Raw genomic sequence first — 18751 nt, forward strand, 5'->3', positions numbered from 1 at the left:
TTTGCGCTTCTTCAATTTTTCTTTTTCCTTGTCATCCAAGTCCTTCTTATCCTTCTCCAACTCTCGGAACAGCAGGAAGAAGATATCAACATACTCACCCTTTAGGATCTTATCTTTTGTTGCAGGCAACAAATGATCACCTAAAGGTAATGCTACATCCCCAAAAGGTAAGGCGGTAAAAGGGACCGCCCCGTAAGGAGAAGGGACGCCCCAACCCCCCATAAAAGAGCCTGCAAAACCCTGCTGCCCCACACCTGGCCAAACTCCATAAGGGCCACACTATCCAGGTGGCCAAGACCAACTTGGCTGCAAGCCAATATCTGTGGGGGGAGAAAAACCAGAAATCTCAGCAGCCACGCCAGGCACAGCAGGTGTGGCCTGCCCTCATGGACCCCAAGGCCAAGCCAGCCCAGAATAAGCCTGTGAAAAGTCCCCAACCTTACCTACAGATCCAATAGGCACCAACGTCGACCCAGGCCCAGCAGCTCCCAATGATGGCACTGATCCCCATCCGAACCGCCAAGACCCACAGCACTGCCAGTGATGTTTCCACCAGACCTGCCCTCGAGAATAGATAACCTGGTTAACAAATTCGCCTGAAGCGCCCTTTTAGACGCCTTTCCCAATCCTACACTCTCTGAGGGAGGAATACCAGACGCTTCCTCAAGCTCCAGCAGCCTATGTATAATAGCTGCATTAACTTCATCCTCACCCTCATCGTCAGAAAAAGATAAAGGCGGTGGTGACCTTTTTAGCGGGGCCTTAGGGGTCTTCGGCGCAGATTGCTTACCCTTAGATTTTCCAGACCCCTTTCTACCTGACATCTTTGCAATACCCAAGGCCAATAATGGTACACAAAATACATCCAAGCGGCCCCTCACAAAACCGCCCCAAAAGCCACCTCACACAACTAAAATAGCAGCCCCTGGCACCTGCAAAAAATGCCTGCCTATGCAAAGCTGTCTCAAGCTAGAACAGACTCACAAAATGGCTTCCCCTCAAAATCCTCTTAAAATGGCCACCGTCCCACCAAGAAGAAGGAGAACCAAATATGGCCGCCGTCCCACACAAAGAAGGGGAAGCAAAATATGGCTGATTCTGCTCCCACCCAACCCGCACCAGGAAATCACAAACCCCCTTTCGCCCTTTAAAATAAGGAAAAGGACAAACCACCCCCTCCCTTCAACAAAAGGAAAGACACTTGGCCCCACACAATTTCAGCGAAAACGGGGGGGGGGGGGCGTTAACCACAGATTGGGAACAGGTCGGCAAATGGAGCTTCACTTCTTCAGACGAAGCCCAATGTCCAGACTGTTAGCCCAAGGCTAGCCCAACACTCAGCAGTCCCTAGTGCCACTCCTTCCCAATACATCCAAGCATCCCAAGAAACCTCGAGCCAGCCAGGAGTGACAGAAAATGCTCCCGCCGACCCGATCTTTGATGAGGACTGAAGCTGGGAGGCGGACGTTAAGCCGTTACAACGGCCAAGCCCCGCCCCCTCCAGCACACTTCCAAACGGGCTGCCAATCCTCCCTTCCCTTCCAGGGAGGCAGATTTCATCCCTGCAGCCTAGCAGCGTTGCAGTCGGCTCCTAGCAACGAATTCCTTGAATACAATTATTAACATGATTCTGCTTCTGATAAGAAAGAGCTCAGGATGCCAACTCTGCAGGTAACTATATTGCCAGAGAGCTGGTTAGAATTCAGCAGTTGCGGGGGGGGGGGGGAGCCTCTTGTAATCTATAGCAGATAAACATTTACCAGCAGTTTGATCCTGATGCAAAAAAACCCTTAATGCCAAGTAGGATATCTTTGCTGTTCCACAAACTTGAGCTGCAGGAAGCCACTGTTGCTTGTATTCTACAAAGACAAATCTGCATGGGGTCTTAAAGCACTCCTAATCAGTACTATTACTGTTGGAAACAATACAATGTGAACAAAAGGTTTTTTGGGTTTTTTGTTTTGTTTTTTCCTTTCCACAGTTTTGTCTTTTCCATTATAAGCTTCATAGTCTGAACTTACCCCTTTGTGGTCTGTGCTTAGTTTTGTCCATCTTTTATGTGGGCAGGCAGACAATCAGGGCAGTTTTGCATGAATTCTGTGAAGCCATGCATTAATGGATATTATATCTTTAAGAGTATTTACGTTTAAAGAGTATTTGTATCTTAAAGAAGCAAACATTCTTAAAGTGTTTGCAAGACATGCAGGATCTTTTTCAATATAGTTTAAATTTGAGGAATTGTTCAGCTGCAGGATGATAAGATGACTTTAGAACTCATTCATTTCCTATTATTCAAAAAAATTGAAAAATCATTAATTTATTTTAAAAATAGTAACTTTTCCTATATAGCTGTAGAAGGACATGCCATTCATTGGATTGAAAGCAAAGCCTCATTTGGTGATGAATGCAGCCACCAGGCCTACCTTCACGACCAGTTCTGGAGCTACTGGAACAGGTATTCTTAATTATTTGTACATGGTAATTTAATATTTGAATGACATATTCAGCCATTTTCTAGGCTCGTCCCAAATTACAGGAGTCATAAATACAGTACAGACTTCATAAAGACACAGCATGTCTGCTGAAGGATTGATAATATAGATCCTTGGGATTCTCAAGACTAATGAAGAACTAATAAAGATCTCCAAATTGGCTTACTGCATAATGAAGAGGTATTTATAACTCTAGAAAACCCTACTTCTAAATAAGTTTTTTTAATCTGACATTGGCACCTGTTTCAGTAAATTCCCTTTTTTAAATATTTTAGGTACAGGAGAAATTGCTTGCATTCAGTGATTTGCCATTATAAGTACTTCTAGAAAGGGAGTGCTGGAGTCAGGTGACTTTTGTTTGTAGATGTTACCATGTGTGTAGTGTAGTCAGGAGATCTTACCATTGTCTGGCAGTCACAAATTCTAGGTCTTTAGCGCAATCCAGGGTGCACCACAAGGAGGTGAGCTAGAATTGAATGGATTGAAAAATTAGATAGTGGTATTTAGTGGGATTCTTCAATCTGTCTGTATACCTGTTGTAGTAACTTGGTTACGTATTTTATATTATTATATGCTTCCTGTGTGTAATTCTGTCGTATGAATGCTTGTGTATGAGTGCTTGTGAACGGTTCCTCATCTTCTTGGAGAGGAGTGACAAGTGGAGTGCCTCAAGGATCTGTCCTGGGACCTGTTTTGTTCAACATCTTTATAAATGATTTGGATGAAGGAATAGAGGGAATGCTTATTAAATTTGCCAATGATACTAAATTGGGAGGGGTTGAAAAATACACTAGAAGACAGAAACAGGATACAGGATGACCTTGACAAGCTGGAGAACTGAGCTAAAACCAATAAAATGAATTTTAACAGGGATAAATGTAAAGTTCTGCATTTAGGTAGGAAAAATCCGATGCATGGTTATAGGATGGGGGAGACTTGTCTTAGCATAGTATGTGTGAAAAGGATCTAGGGGTCTTAGTGGATCATACGCTGAACATGAATCAACAGTGTGATGCGGTGGCTAAAAAGGCAAATGCAATTTTGGGCTCCACCAACAAATATAGTGTCCAGATCACGAGTTGTGATGGTATCGCTTTACTCTGCTCTGGTAAGACCTCACCTGCAGTATTGTGTTCAGTTTTGGGCACCACATTTTAAGAAGGATATAGACATGTTTTTAGCCTGGAGAGGAGACGGCTGAGAGGTGATATGATCACCATCTTCAAGTACTTGAAGGGCTGTCATATAGAGGATGCTGCAAAATTGTTTTTTGTGGCCCCAGAAGGTAGGACCAGAACCAGTGGGCTGAAATTAAATCCAGAGAGTATCCATCTCAACATTAGGAAAAACTTCCTGACCATTTGAGCGATTCCTCAGAGGAACAGGCTTCCTTGGGAGGTGGTGGGTTCTCTTTCCTTGGAGGTTCTTAAACAGAGGCTAGATGGCCGTCTGACAGCAATGAAGATCCTGTGAATTTAGGAGGAGGTGTTTGTGAGTTTCCTGCATTGTGCAGGGGGTTGGACTAGATGACCCTGGAGGTCCCTCCCAACTCTATGATTCTATGCTAAATACATAAAATTCCAGATTAGGGGTGGCCAAACTGATTCTGAAGCCATATGCAGCTCTTTCTCACACATTGTGCAGATCTTCGTGGTCTCTGTGCTTCACACCCATGGGATAGTGCGCCTGCGCCGATCCCCGAATCGGTACCTGAAAAGCCCGGGATTTTTCCGCGCTCGGCGCCAATGGGCATGCGCAGGCGTCCCAGTGTGCATGCGCGCCGGCGCGGGATCCCTCCAGTTCCTTTCTGACCGCTGCGCTGAGAGGTTTACCTTTCCTGTTCCCCGGTCGGTGAGCGGCGAGGTGCCTGGAAGGGTTCCACCTCTCGTCTTCGCTTCCGCTTCTCCTTCGATTTAGCCTTTTTCGTCCTCGGAATCGGATAGCGAAGCCCAGGACGTGAAGCCTTCACCGGTCTCCCAGACGGCCGAGGATCTTCCGATTTCGCCGTCGGAGGATCTGAAGTCATATGGGGACCTTGTGCAAAGAATTGCGGCCACCCTCAACCTGCCTGTGACTCAGCCGGAACCCATTGTGGACGACAATGTGTTCGATATCATGCAACGGAACACATCCACCGCTGTTGCCTTGCCAGTCACCAAGGTGATCCTCCAGGCAGTTAAGGAGCCCTGGAAGAGACCATCGTCTACGCTGGTCTCCTCCAAACAGTTGGACCATATGTATAGGGTCCAGGAGGCAGGAGCTGAGTTCCTTTTTACCCATCCGAGGCCAAACTCAGTGGTCGTCTCCTCCTCCTCGAAGGCATGTAAAGTCCATTCCTCTCCACCAGATAAGGAAGGGAAGAAGATCGATGGCATGGGCCGCAAAGTCTACTCAGCGGGCGCACTCGGAGTTAAGGTATCTAACTATGCAGCTTGCATGGCTAGATACCAGTACTCCGTGTGGGAACAACTTTCCCCCTTCCTCTCTTCTTTGAGTGAGGATAAAAAGGCTGCTGTTAAGAAGTTACAAAAGGAGGGCCTTGCTGTAGCCAGGCAGCAACTGGCTGCAGCAAAGCACATGGTGGAGGCCTCGGCTAGGGCCATCACCTCTGCTGTTTGCATCCGGCGCCACTCCTGGCTTAGATCGACGGCCCTACACCAGGACACTAAAACCTTGGTAGAGAACTTACCCTTTGAAGGTGACGGACTCTTCAGCACCACAACAGACACGGCGCTGCAAGAGTTTGACAAGAGTGTCAAAACCTCGCGGAACCTGGGCGTGCAGGCCACCCCCAAGACTCCCAGATCCAAACAATGGCATAAGCCTTGGGCCAAGAAGCCCTACCAGAAGTTTTCTCCTGAGCAATGGCGTCCTCGTCCGTCGCAAGCTGAAAGGCCTTCCTACTCCGGCAACAACAGGAGTCGTTATGGGTCCCAACCAGCGAGCAAGTCCAAGGGTGCTCGTCCCCAAAAGCAGGGGCTTTGACTTTCCTCCAGCACGCGTTATTGCCCCCACTGGTGTTACATCCATCCGCCTATGCCCTTTCCTGCCTGCCTGGGAGTTGATCTCCACGGACAGGTGGGCTCTGTCCATCGTAAAAGAGGGCTACAAAATAGAGTTTGTTCAGACCCCGAATCAGTCCGTGGTAGTTACCACTCCCCCTTCCCCACCTCTGTTGGCGGAGGTGAGCAACCTCCTACAGAAACAAGCCATAGAGGAAGTTCCATTGGAGGCCAGGACGGGAGGTTTTTACTCTTGCTACTTCCTGGTCCCCAAAAGGGACGGGGGTCTGAGGCCTATCATGGATCTGAACAAATTTATTCTGTACCAGGAGTTCAGAATGGCCACGCTGCAAACAATTCTGCCTCTCATCAATCAGGGAGACTGGATGGCGACTCTGGACCTCAAGGATGCTTACTTCCACGTCAGCATCCATCCGACGTTCAGGCGCTTCTTAAGGTTTGCAGTGGGTGCTCGGCACTTCCAGTTCAGAGCCCTTCCGTTCGGCCTGTCTATTGCTCCTCGGGTGTTCACGAAGCTGATGAGCGTTGTGGCTGCCCATCTTCGTCTTCAGGGAGTTGTTGTCTTCCCATACATTGACGACTGGCTTCTTGTGGCGAAGTCAAGGGAGAGTTTAACAACGCACATTGCCATCACTCTGCGTCTTCTTGACACCTTGGGGTTGCAGGTCAATCTGGAGAAATCCCATCTTACTCCATCAAGGACAGTGCAGTTCATAGGGGCTCTGCTGGACACAGACCAACACCGGGCATTCCTGCCTTCGAAGAGAGCACAAGACATCATCAGTCTGGTGCAGCTTCTCCAAAGGCGGCAGTGGGGCACAGCCCAACAACTTCAGCGGATGCTGGTGTTGATGGCGGCGATGACAAGCGTGCTGCGTTTTGCAAGGCTACGAATGAGAGGCCTTCAACTATGGTTCCTGTGCCATTTTCGTCCTCTCAGAGACTCACCTCGAAAGAGGTTCTCCATCCCGCCTGCAGCTCTTCAATCACTGCAGTGGTGGGAGTCGGAGAGCAATATCTGCCAGGGAGCTCCCGTCCATCTTCCGACCCCTACTGTGACTATCACTACCGATGCTTCCCTGTGGGGGTGGGGGGCCCACTTGGGAGATCTCTGTGTGGGAGGTCAGTGGTCACCGAGGCTAGTTCAGTGCCATATAAATTATTTAGAACTGCTGGTGGTTCACTTTGCCCTTCGTTCCTTCCGCCCGCTGGTGGCGGGACAGACTGTGGTGCTGCTTACGGACAATACCACTGCCCTGTGCTATATCAACAGGCAGTTGGGGACAGTGTCTCGTCGGCTCTGTGCGCTGGCGATGGATCTCTGGATGGAGTGCCTCCAGTTCAACATTTTTGTGAAGGCGACTCATCTGCCGGGGGTCATCAACATACAGGTGGACTCTCTCAGCAGGGGTGGGGCTTCTCCACACGAATGGGAACTACAATGGCGCTTCCTAGAGCCTGTGTTCCAGCTTTGGGGGTACCCACAGCTGGATGTTTTTGCAACAGCCGAGAACAAGAAGTGCCCGTTGTTTTGTGCCAGAGGGAGTGCAGACCCAGCCTCATTGGGAGACGGGCTCCTACTTCCGTGGGAGGGTCGCTTCCTTTACATGTTCCCGCCTCTACCTCTACTGACGAGAGTGGTCCACAAGTTAGCGCAGGAAAAGCCACGCTGCATCCTAGTAACTCCTTGGTGGCCCCACCAGAGCTGGTTCTCGATCCTGCTCCAGCTGTCGAGGGGGGTCTTCTATCAGTTTCCGGCGGAACCAGACCTGCTGTCGGCTCAGGGCGGGCACGTGTTTCACCACAACGTGCCGCACCTGAAATTGACGGCGTGGTTCATCGATCAGTAGGTTTTTCTAGTAGAGTCCAGCAAGTCCTCCTAAGCAGCAGGAAGCCTTCCACCCATGCTTCCTATGGAAGGAAGTGGAAGAAGTTTAGCAATTTTTTGGCCGACTCTCCGGTGCCGCCTGGCAGCGTGGGGCTTTCGGCAATTTTTGAGTTTTTATTGGCCTTAGTGTATGAGGGTCTAGCTTTCTCCTCTGTCAAGATCTATTTGGCAGCTATTTCTGCCTTTCATGATTCAGTGGAGGATTACTCTGTTTTTGCTCACCCTCAATCAAAGAGGTTCCTGGAAGGGTTGTTCAGGCTTCACCCACCCTCGAGGTCCCCCCCCACAGTTGTGGGACTTGACTCTGGTTCTGGACAAGTTGACTCGTCGTCCATTTGAACCCATGGCAACGTGCTCCCTACAACTTTTGTCATGGAAGACTGCATTTCTAGTTGCCATCACTTCAGCACGTCGTGTGGGGGAGCTCACGGCGATGCGTTGTGACTACCCCTACCTCGCTTTTCGAGAGGCTGGGGTTTCTCTAGCTCCAGACATCACTTTTCTTTCCAAGGTGGTTTCTCAATTCCACCTTAACTTAGAAGTTTGGTTACCTACGTTTTACCCTAGCCCTTCCTCGGATGAGGAACGTAGATTGCATGCGCTGGACGTTAAGTGTGCTCTACTGTTTTATTTAAATCTTTCACGAGACTTCCGTAAAGACAAGCAGCTTTTTGTCTCGTATGCTGCCCCCAAATTAGGGTCCAAGATTTCGTCTCAGAGGCTTTCAAAGTGGCTTACGGAGATGATTAAACTTTGTTATTTGTTGGCGAAGAAGCCTTTACCTGGACCTGTTCGTGGACACTCCACAAGGGCGATGGCCCCGTCGGTGGCATTCCTGAGAGGGGTGTCCCTTTCCGATGTCTGCAAGGCGGCTACCTGGTCTTCTCCGCATGCCTTCATGAAGCATTACGCGCTGGACGTGCATGCTCAGCAGAGGACTCGGTTGGGAACTGTGGTGCTGCAAGCTGTTTCTTCAGGTTGACCGTCTTCCCGCCTCCAGGTATGCTTTGCTTGCTAATCTCCCATGGGTGTGAAGCACAGAGACCATGAAGAAGATAGACAGGTTGCTTACCTGTAACTGTAGATCTTCGAGTGGTCATCTGTGCGTTGACACACTACCTGCCCTCCTTCCCCACTGCTGACGGTCTCCCTCCTGTAGGGGCTTCCAGCGGTCAGGAAGGAACTGGCGGGATCCCCACGCCAGCGCCGGTGAGCATGCGCACTGGGACGCCTGCGCATGCCCATTGGCGCCGAGCGCGGAAAAATCCCGGGCTTTTCAGGTACCGATTCGGGGATCGGCACAGGCGCACTATCCCATGGGTGTGAATGCACAGATGACCACTCGAAGATCTACAGTTACAGGTAAGCAACCTGTCTTTCCTGGAGGTCAAGGAGGAACTTAATGCAGGCTTACTCTCAAGTAAGCCTGCTTACCATCAGGACCTCAGTCAACCTCTGAGTGCTGACCCATAGGTAAGTGACTATTTCCACTGTGTGTGAAGCAGGGAAGGAGGGGGAAATGGGTAGGCTTGCAAGCTCTTCTCCACCACCACAGAGGTCAAAGAGTGCAAGGGAGCACTGGAAGGAGGGACAGAATTAAAGAGGGCAGTGCAGAGTTCCCTTTTAGTTTCATAGTTCTTGTAGGAGCTGTATTTACTAATCTTGGTGTCAAGGCAAAGAGAGGTGCATAATGATGCAAATAGTGGATAGTGATATATATGGTACCTGTGTGTTTCCTTCTCTCAGTGGCACCAAAAAATAATTCCCTAACCTTTCCCTATACTGATATCATGGGGACTGTTATTCCAGCTGTTTTTTTTTTTTTAAGTATGGCCTTGTTGTAAAATATACATTTTATCTTCCTGTGCAAAGAAAGTATTGAGAGTTTTAATAGAGACATGTTGTAATATTTGTTCATGTTTGTGGTTCTCAAACATCTGACATTTATTCTGTGTGGCTCGTTATGTTAAGCAAGTTTGGCCACCCCTTTCTAGATGTTCTTAAGAAACATGATACTAATTTCACAAAAGTAGTCATGTTAGTCCATTGTACAAAGTAAAACAGAAATCAAGTGGCGCTTTTAAACTGAACTCACAGGGAGGGCATTCCATAATCTTTGTGCTGGCACCAAAAAGCCCTGATACATGCTGCCAACTCCACACACCTAACTTCTTAGAGAGGTGTCACATGAAACAGGCCTCACCAGATAAACTGATAGGTCTGCAGTATCAAACCATTTAGGGCTCTAACATATGTTGTTGTTAGCATTTTTTAACTTCTGTATGATCTACATGGTTAAGATTTAGGTATGTTTGAATATCCATGGGTTCAGCTTGCTTCCTGTTTACTAGTTGTGAACAGCCCCCTGTTTGTTGATCTGTTCATGGGTATTTGACAAGTTATTTCATTGTGTTCCTTTCTAACTATTTAATATAGCAGAATTTGCTCAAGTAGGCAAATGTTTAAATAGGCGGTTGGGTCACACAAATAATATAAATCAGTCAACAATAAATGCTGAATTTCCATAAAATCCTAAACTTTGGTGCTCCTTTAAGTAGTCCTTAATGACTCTAATGGCTGCAGATCAGTTTGAATTGGTAGTGTCCCCCGCTTAGGGGAACTCAGAATATAAATATTGTAAATGATAAGAATAAAAGTATCTCATAAAGATAACAAAATTTAGGGGCTAAACGGTTTCATATAAAAAAATCAGTTTCTTGCTGGCCAGGTATATGTTGAAATATTTTAGAAGTTAGTTTTAACATTTACTATAAATGTACAAAAGTGAGGAGAGAAACAAGGGAGACACAGCTATTAACTTAGTGATTTCATTGGTAATAATATTATCAGTTGATTTGTTGAAGTAAAGATATACTGCGATTTTATGGGAAGGAAGACAATTTTCTAGCGCCATGTCAGTATTCTCTAGTAGTTTAGTGGCTTAAAGGTTGTATTAGTGAATGGAAACATAGTGACTTAACAGACTTTGTGGAGATCTTGGGAGCTGCATTTGTCAAGCATCTAGGAAAACTGTTGATGCATACTCAGTATCCAAAGCTTCACTGGCAGCCTAAACACAAAGAACTGAAAGGTCATTCTTCTTCCTGCAATGTGATGGTTTGTTGACACATTTTGACATACTAGTACAATACTGAAAGGTTTTGACCTTACTGCAACACTTGGGATTTGGGATTGGTTAAGCTATTCCATACTCATGGAATTTCACAAATTCCACATTCTTCCCCATCCCCCATGCCTCTCCTAGCATTAGTTAACTGATTTAAGAAAATGGGCCTGAATGAATTTAGGCTTTTAAATTTCGGTCACTGTTTTTTCATTCAGACTATTATTGAAGAAAAAAATTCTGACACTTTAAATCTGCTCACAGAAATATATATTTTTTTCTGAAAGAAACTTTTTCTAAAAATTATCTTAAAGGACTACAGTGAGTAGAAAGTGTGCTATTGATTTAAAGTTTATTCACAAGTAATGTGTAATTTTTTGTTGTCCAAGGCACATGTGTGAGGCGTATTTAAATAGTGATTTAGCAGATATGGTGCGAAAATAAGACTGCAATATTATGCATACTGTTTTGGAAGTAGACTCCAGTCAGCATGGTAGAATTGTCTTCCAAATACAGTCATTAATCTACATGTATTGTTTCATAGACTGAAACTAGATATTATAGTCTCTAAAATATACATTTTATTCTTTCTGACTGTACAGTTTTAAAGAATAATTTTGGCATTAAATAGTTATCCTATTCTTAAAATGATTGTTTGGCATAGATTTACTTCCAGTTTTTTTTTTTTTAAGTTTGTGATACTAAGTGTTTTGTAGCTCTGTTCTTTCTAATTCAGACTCTAGTGTTGTGGAAGCACAACAGAGAATAAATCTACATAATACGTGACTAAAATTATATTGGGTAGGTATAATTTCAATTTAGTGAGATTTTTTTCCTCATGTGGAGTGTTTTAATGGCATTCCAAATAAATATTTTTGAGTCTGTAACCTTTTTCCTCTGCAAGTAATCAGTCTTATATCTATCATTGTTGGAATTATATATCCTTATATTTTTCTCTAATCTTTCAAATATTGTCACATCATGGGAAGCTATCCTGTAATACAGACAGACCATTCAGCTTCCATCTACATTACCGCAAGGCTTCAGCTCCAATTTCCTTGGTATTTCTCATTCAGATTAGACAAGCATCTAGGTTTACATACGATAAGAGCTGACAGAATAGATTCTGCTATGTTTGCCAAAGGCCTGGTCACAGACACTCCACTATGTCAAAGAATGTCATCCCCCACAGACCTTACCTTTCAGAATTCCTTGTAATTTTTAATTGACATTTACATCTGACATTTTGAATGTATATCTTATTGCTGAGTCTTTATCTATATATGAATAGTAAAAACCCAATTTTTTGAACAATACTTAAACATATATTTTTATTTTTAAGAAGGCTGTGTTGCTGAAACTCAGGACTAGTTTTATTCCTCTTTGTGTAATTTTATGAGTGCTTTCTTAATCAACTTGCAAAGCTTGATCTGTGCATGAAGAAAGAAGGTAAAAATAATTGACAAAATATACTCATGCAAAGTGTAGAGCATACTGGACCAGATATTATGATAGAGGGATTTTCAGATATTTTAATGTGATACACAGAATTTGGCCACTCCAAATGTAACTATTCCTAAACACATTTAAATGGTTATAGTTAAGAGAAAAACAATGAAACATAAGTTATTTTGTTATTATGTTAATGTTTTTTCTTAGACACATTTCCTTAATTCAAGTTTAATTTTTAAAATTCCAAATGTGTTAATTTATCGGGATAATTATCCATCAGTTCTAAATTAGAATTAAAAAGTTCTGGTGCTCATAAATGTCAATAAGGAAAGAACTAACTGAAGTGATTTGTCACAAATGATGCTTCTTTTCCTCTAATTAGTTAATTTACATTTTACAAATTAACAGTAAAATTCAGATAGAAGATACTCAAATAGCATATCGTAGCATTAGTGACCTGTATTTGTATCTGCCAAATTTAAGTTAATTAGAAATGTAGATGCTGTTTGTTTTATCTGTCACAAAGCTCATCTTTAAAAAAAGGCCAGACACACTCCCCCCCCAACATTTATCATCTAAATAATAGTCTTCCCAAGATGGCAGCCTCATAATAAACTCTTTTCAGTGGAGTGATGGGTAATGAAGCTTGCTTGTGAAGGCAGCAAAAAATGTTGTCTATAGCCAAATGCATGAGTATGATGGCTGGAGAATCAGTGGACTTTCTCAGTCATCAATCTTTTTAGTAGCCTCTTATACATCTGAATATTTTGATAAATGATCTAATAATTGAGTTATCTATCTTTCTAACTATCAGAGTTGCATAAAAATTATTCTCACATACTATTGAATATTAAATATAGTAGACATCCAGTAAATTTTTCAAAAAAAGTGACCAGGTATTGGAGGAATGGCATGATACAAATTAAAAATGAAAATCTATAGAATTAAACCTTTTGAAACACAAGAGAATGGCAAAAATAAAATCAGGTTGCATTATAAAAGGCCAGAAGTCTGTTTGCAAAGCAGTAAAACAAGAGACTGGAATAGTTAATGGTGAATTTATAAATGGTGGTTAAAGTGATGGTATATATTTCTGGAATTCATTCTTTGTAACTGATAAACATAGCCTGCATGTATTTAAAAATTCTTTCACCTTTTGAACATGGCAGTTCCTAATTGAAGACTGGAAAATGTGATGTCTGCATAGAATCTACCTGTATTGTGTATTTGATAAGTCATTTACACCATATGCTAATTTAGTACAAGATGTTATGATTCTGTGCTGTAACATATACTTGATGTAGCAGAAAACGTATACATGGTTTTAAGCAGAAAGGATTTTATAAATCTAATCTTTCAGTTATAAAGAACTTGCTTTCAGTTGGCAAATAAACTGTTAAAATTGTCCTTTGGAAGTTAATAGGATTTACTATAATTTACTATTGAGATGGGCAGACAATGAAAAAAGAAGGCAGCCATCAAAAAGAGGGAGGCTATTGAATAAAATCCCTTTTCTGTGGATCCCCCCCCCCTCAAAAATATCTGAAATTTAGATCCCAGTTCTGTGTTTCCCAGATGGCCCTTCTGTTAGCAGATTGCAAAGCTTGTAGTATTACAGTATTAATCATAGTATTAATTAATCCTTATAATATTAACACACATTGAAGAATTGTAAACAGTGGGTAAAAGGCCATAAAATACAAACAATATGGGTTCTGGCTGTTCGGTGAAGAAGTATACAAGGTAAGCGCAGTGACTGTTCATAAGATCTGTAACTGGTATTAACTAGTTAAACAGTTTAATCAATTGTAGTTCCTTAGAAAGGTGTGGGTTTTGTTATTTGCAGTCATTCTCATAACTAAAACAGTTACCTACAGTAATGGAGCACCTTACATACAACTTTAGGCTAGATCCTGTTACCAAGTTCAGGGGCCCACATATTTACCCAGGAAACAATAATTTAGGATATAATAACTTCAGTCATACCATAATTTGCCTGCTCATTCTCCAGCATAATACATGCAGTTCTCTGACAACGTTGTTCTGATGTACACAGATCATTCAGTACAGAAAAGAATGAACAGACACAAATTTGGTATAAAAACAGCAAGCTTTAGAAACATTGAGGAAACCATTTCAACCAGACCTTTAACAAAACTGACAGCTTTCTTAGATATCATAAGTGTTCTATTGCTTAACTTAACTAGGCAGACAGTATTCTTGCCTGCTACAGCTCTAGTAATGTTTATTGTGTTTCTCTTCTATGTTTTGAGATTTGCATATAAATGTCATATAATCTATTAACCCCACTGTTCACAGTTGTATTTACTTTATGTATGATGCAGACAGAATTTGCTTCTGATGAAGTTGGCTCAAATCATAAACAGCTTAACGAGTAAGGATCTGCAAGACTCATGGAGGGATCCCCCCTCCTGCCACCTAGCTCAGTCTCCCATCCATTTTGGGGATCAGTCTTCTGACAACTCCCCCAGGGACCAATAAATCTGTAAGGAAAAGGAAAACTTGTGCATCTGTCTCCCTGCTGTGCCTTCCAGCCCCTCCCTACCACTCTGGAAGGAGTCTACCAGCCTTCTGGAAACGAAAAGAGTCAGCGGATACTCCAAGAAAGTTTACTGGAGTGTTTGGACAACACTAGAAACTCTCATTACCTAACATAAGAATTAAAGTCTGTGCATATGCTGGTTTTACCTCAGAGTTATCTATATTGAGTTACCCCAGAAATTTCAACCCCTGATTTCACTTGACCTTTCCCCTCTATGTTGAATAAAATATTTTGTAAATTTTGAATTTCAAAATGTCTCCAGTACCATTTTCAGTGGTTTAAGGGTGATCCAGAACTCAGATTCCTGGACTGAGACAGCAGTAAAATTTTATGCAGCCAGGTTTTGCAGCAGCCAGAGTGTTCTGCAAGAAAGAAGAAAACAAACTACTAGGGCTACTCAATCAGAAAGGCAAAGATAAACGGATGGAAAATCTTGCCTCTGAGGGAGGCAAGTGGATGGGGCCATCATAAGCACACTATGATAGTTGTATATTCAGGCTAAATAGGTACAGATTCAGATTTACTGAATTAGTGATATTACCTGTTTAAAATCTATTCACACACACCCTAAAGGACTTCATGCTTAAGGTGAAAAGAGAGTAATTCTTGGATAGAAACAAATTCATTTAGGCCGAGTTAGTTTGCATTCAACTGAAATAAACTGGGTTTTTCTAAAAAATTACAAAGTGCATGATGCCTTACAGAGCACAGGAAGACAAGTCCCTGCCCCACAGAGCTTACAATATTGAAGCAAGGAAAATGACAAGAGGAGAGAGGTGAGGTGAAAAGAAATTGGGAGGAATTGTGTTCATTCCAATGATATTTGCCATGGATTTAGTTCCTGTAGGAAGGGAAATTAAGGGGTTGTGCAAAAGTGTTCAAGGTTTTCCTGGAATGTTTCCTGTTCAGAAAAACATTCTCATTCAGCACTCCATTTGAAAGATGATTTGGAAGAAATAATTGCACCTTATTCAGGAAGCAATTCTAGAACCTTGGGCTAATAGCATTTCACAACTAACTGTGTTCTTACCTCTTAGAGTAGCGCCTGACTTCCTGAATTTAGGGTTTCCAAGTGGTGGAGAGAAAAATGTCCTGTCACTTTTAACAGAGGCTTAATGTGTGGAAATAGGTGAAGTTTTTTCTGGCATGGAGGTAAATAATATTGCTTGATAAATAGTGTCACATAAATCCCCTATTAAAAGGACAGGATGTTGATAACTCAATTTATAACTTCTTTATTTAACAATTTGATGACCCAGTAGTCTTAGAGAGAACCAGTCTTATAAATACCATCCTGTTTCCATCCTTTCACAAAGTCCTTGCTGTCAGACATTTAGCCACAGCCAACGTCATATCAGGATCAGCTAAGAGGGAAGACATAAAACGAAGAAACCTTGGAAACTATCACCAGTGTATCCAAGTTTTCTCAAAGGGGCAGTGAACACACAAGCAAAGACAACATGGGATAAAGTTTCAGTTGCCCCAGTCGCAACATTAAACTTGCTTAATATAACAGAAGAAAAATATATTTTGTATGATGACGGTGGGCTCCTTCATTTTGGGGCTGATTTTTAGATCCGAAGGAAATGTATCAAGGTCAGCACTGGGAATTATCTGATTTGGTGGTTATTGATGATTCCCTGAATGCTTGTGTGATTCTGTAGGCCATCTAGTTACTTGCTGTTGGGAGATCCAGAGTGGTATAATTTACTAATTTAGAAATCTAACATACTCAAAGACTGTGTGAGCCTTTATAGGAATTTAACTATTGTAGTATATATTTGTGCATATCTGGCAACACCTAAAACATTAAGCACAAGTTTTCTTCAAGTTCTATAAACCTCTTACTATATGTTATTTAAACATGCTCCCAGTGCTACGCCAGATGGAATGGTTTCAGAGTTCTTAGGATCCTGCTGTAGTGACTCAGGCTGAATTCACCATGCTTGCATCTTTAAGAGATCTTTTTATGTAGTCCTACACTCTAGTGGAGGATTTTCATCGATTCAGTGGCAACTGTTCTTTGCCTGTAGCAGCAGAATGAGCTGCTATCATAAGAGCAAGTTAATCCTATATCCTATAAGGCTATATGATAATTTGCACAATAGATTGTCACAAGCGGGAACCCTCAAGGACTTGCAGGGGACACTTACCCCCCCACACTATTTTTTCTTTCCCTTTCCTGAATGTCCCTTTCTTGCTTCCTTTCCAACTATCAACCTACTTTATATCTACCCTCTTCTTCAGCTACATTTATTATTTAATTACTTCATTAATACCCCGCCTTTCTCCAAAATGGAGACCCAAATCAGTTTACATCATTCGTCCTCCATTTTATATTCACAACTACCCTATGGAGTAGATTAGGCTTAAAATGTGTAACCTAATCAGGAGGTTTGGACTGCAGTGTCACCAATACTTAGCTCTATCTTTCTTGCCTACCTAGTTCCAAAAAACATGTTAATGTTCTAAACCAGTGTTTAAACCTGAAGCTTGGTCCTGACAAGACCGCTTCTCTCAGTCAGAAGAAAGGCAGACCAGGGACTTGTGATCTCCTTGTCTCAGATGAGGTTACACTCCTCTTAAAACAGCAGGTTTGCAAATTGAGAGAAAATCAGTGGCTGCTGTTATTAGGAGGGCTTTCAAGCAGCTACATCTGGTGCTCCAGCTATACTCATTCCTGGTTCAGTCAGATCTAGCTACACTGATTGATGCCTTAGTTACATCTAGACTGGATTATTGCAATGCACTCTACTTGGGGCTGCCCTTGAAGAGTATTTAGAACCTGCAACTAGTGCAGAATGCTCATGTGATTCCAGTAATTATAGCAATTACCGTATACTGGCTTCTAATCTATGCCTGTACCCAATTCAGTATGTTGGTTTTGACCTTTAAAGCCCCACATGGCTTGGAATTGAGGTATCAGAAGGACCTTCTTCTCCCATAAATTCTTGCCTGGGTACTGTGATCACAGGGAGAGGCCCTTTTGACTGTCTCATCCATTGGGTATACAACCAAAGAAGCTCATCCATTGGGTATACAAAGGGCCTTTTCAATGGTAGTCCAACAATTATGTAACAACCTCCCCAGGAAGATATGCCTGGCCTCCTCACTATCAACCTGTAGTGAAGACATTTTTATTCATGGTGATATTTGATTAATTTCAGTTCCTTGCCTACTAATAATTTTAAATTATTGATTTTAAATTAGTGGTTTTGTGTATTTTATTGTGTTTTATTACTGTTATATTGGAAGTCACCTGGAGTTCCTGTAAGTAAATGTTTTAAATGAAATAAATTAAAAACTGGGCCAAGGTTTAGGACTGCAAGGCCCCAGTAGAGTGCCACAGGGCTCAGTTTTGGACCCTGTACTTTTCAATATTTTTGAACCCATGACAAATAAGGAGGGGTGGAGGAGTCACATTATATGTAAAGGAGGTGAGGAAGTACATGAATTTGAGCATGGCAGTTCAGTTGAGCATCTCTGGGAAAAAATAAAAGGAGTAAGAAATAACAGTGATATTATAGTGGAGGTCTACTATAGACCACTAAACCAAACAGAGGACATGGATGAGACACTTGTAGAACAGATTACAAAGTTCTCAGAGAGACAGAACACGGTGGTCATAGGAAATTTCAATTACTTAGATATCTGTTGGAAGTCCAATTCTGCTGAAAACAAAAGGTCAAATAAATTCCTGACTTGTCTTGCTAACAACTTCATTTTCTAGAAAGTGGAGAGGGAAACAAGAGGAGCTGATATCTTGGACTTTATTCTCACCAACAGGGAAGAACTAGTTGAGGAAGTAGTGGGCACCCTGGGAAGTAGTGACCATGTAATTTTGGAATTTACTGTCTTGTGGAAGGGAAAAGCTGTGAGTAGTCTGTGAGTAGTCTTGTGGAAGGAAAAAGCTGTATAGGTTGGACTTCAGAAGAGCAAATTTGACAAACTGAAAGTTATGCTGGGTAGAATCCCGTGGCCAGAAGTACTTAAGGAGAAGCGAGTTTAAGAGGGGTGGGAATTTCTTAAAAGTGAGATATTTAAGGCACAATCATAAACAATTTGTATGAGAGGGGAAAATGAGAGGAACTTAAAGAAGCCAAGGTGGCTCCATAAACAGCTTTCAAAGGACTTGAGAAATAAAGACTAATTTGGGAAAGCAATGTGGATGAACAAATAACTCCAAGATGTGCTAAGGGAGAAAAGGGA

General features: G+C 42.6%; 1 protein-coding gene across 1 annotated transcript in view; it reads left to right on the top strand.

Moving 5' to 3' along the window:
* Positions 1–18751, top strand: part of CDIN1 (CDAN1 interacting nuclease 1) — a 311962-nt gene that overhangs the window by 175092 nt on the left and 118119 nt on the right. The window contains exon 10 of the mRNA XM_060262588.1: positions 2350–2455. Within this exon, the coding sequence (XP_060118571.1) occupies positions 2350–2455 (106 nt within the window). The remainder of the gene's footprint in view (positions 1–2349; positions 2456–18751) is intronic.

The sequence above is a fragment of the Heteronotia binoei genome, chromosome 21 (genome assembly GCF_032191835.1).
Source record: "Heteronotia binoei isolate CCM8104 ecotype False Entrance Well chromosome 21, APGP_CSIRO_Hbin_v1, whole genome shotgun sequence".
NCBI lineage: Eukaryota > Metazoa > Chordata > Lepidosauria > Squamata > Gekkonidae > Heteronotia > Heteronotia binoei.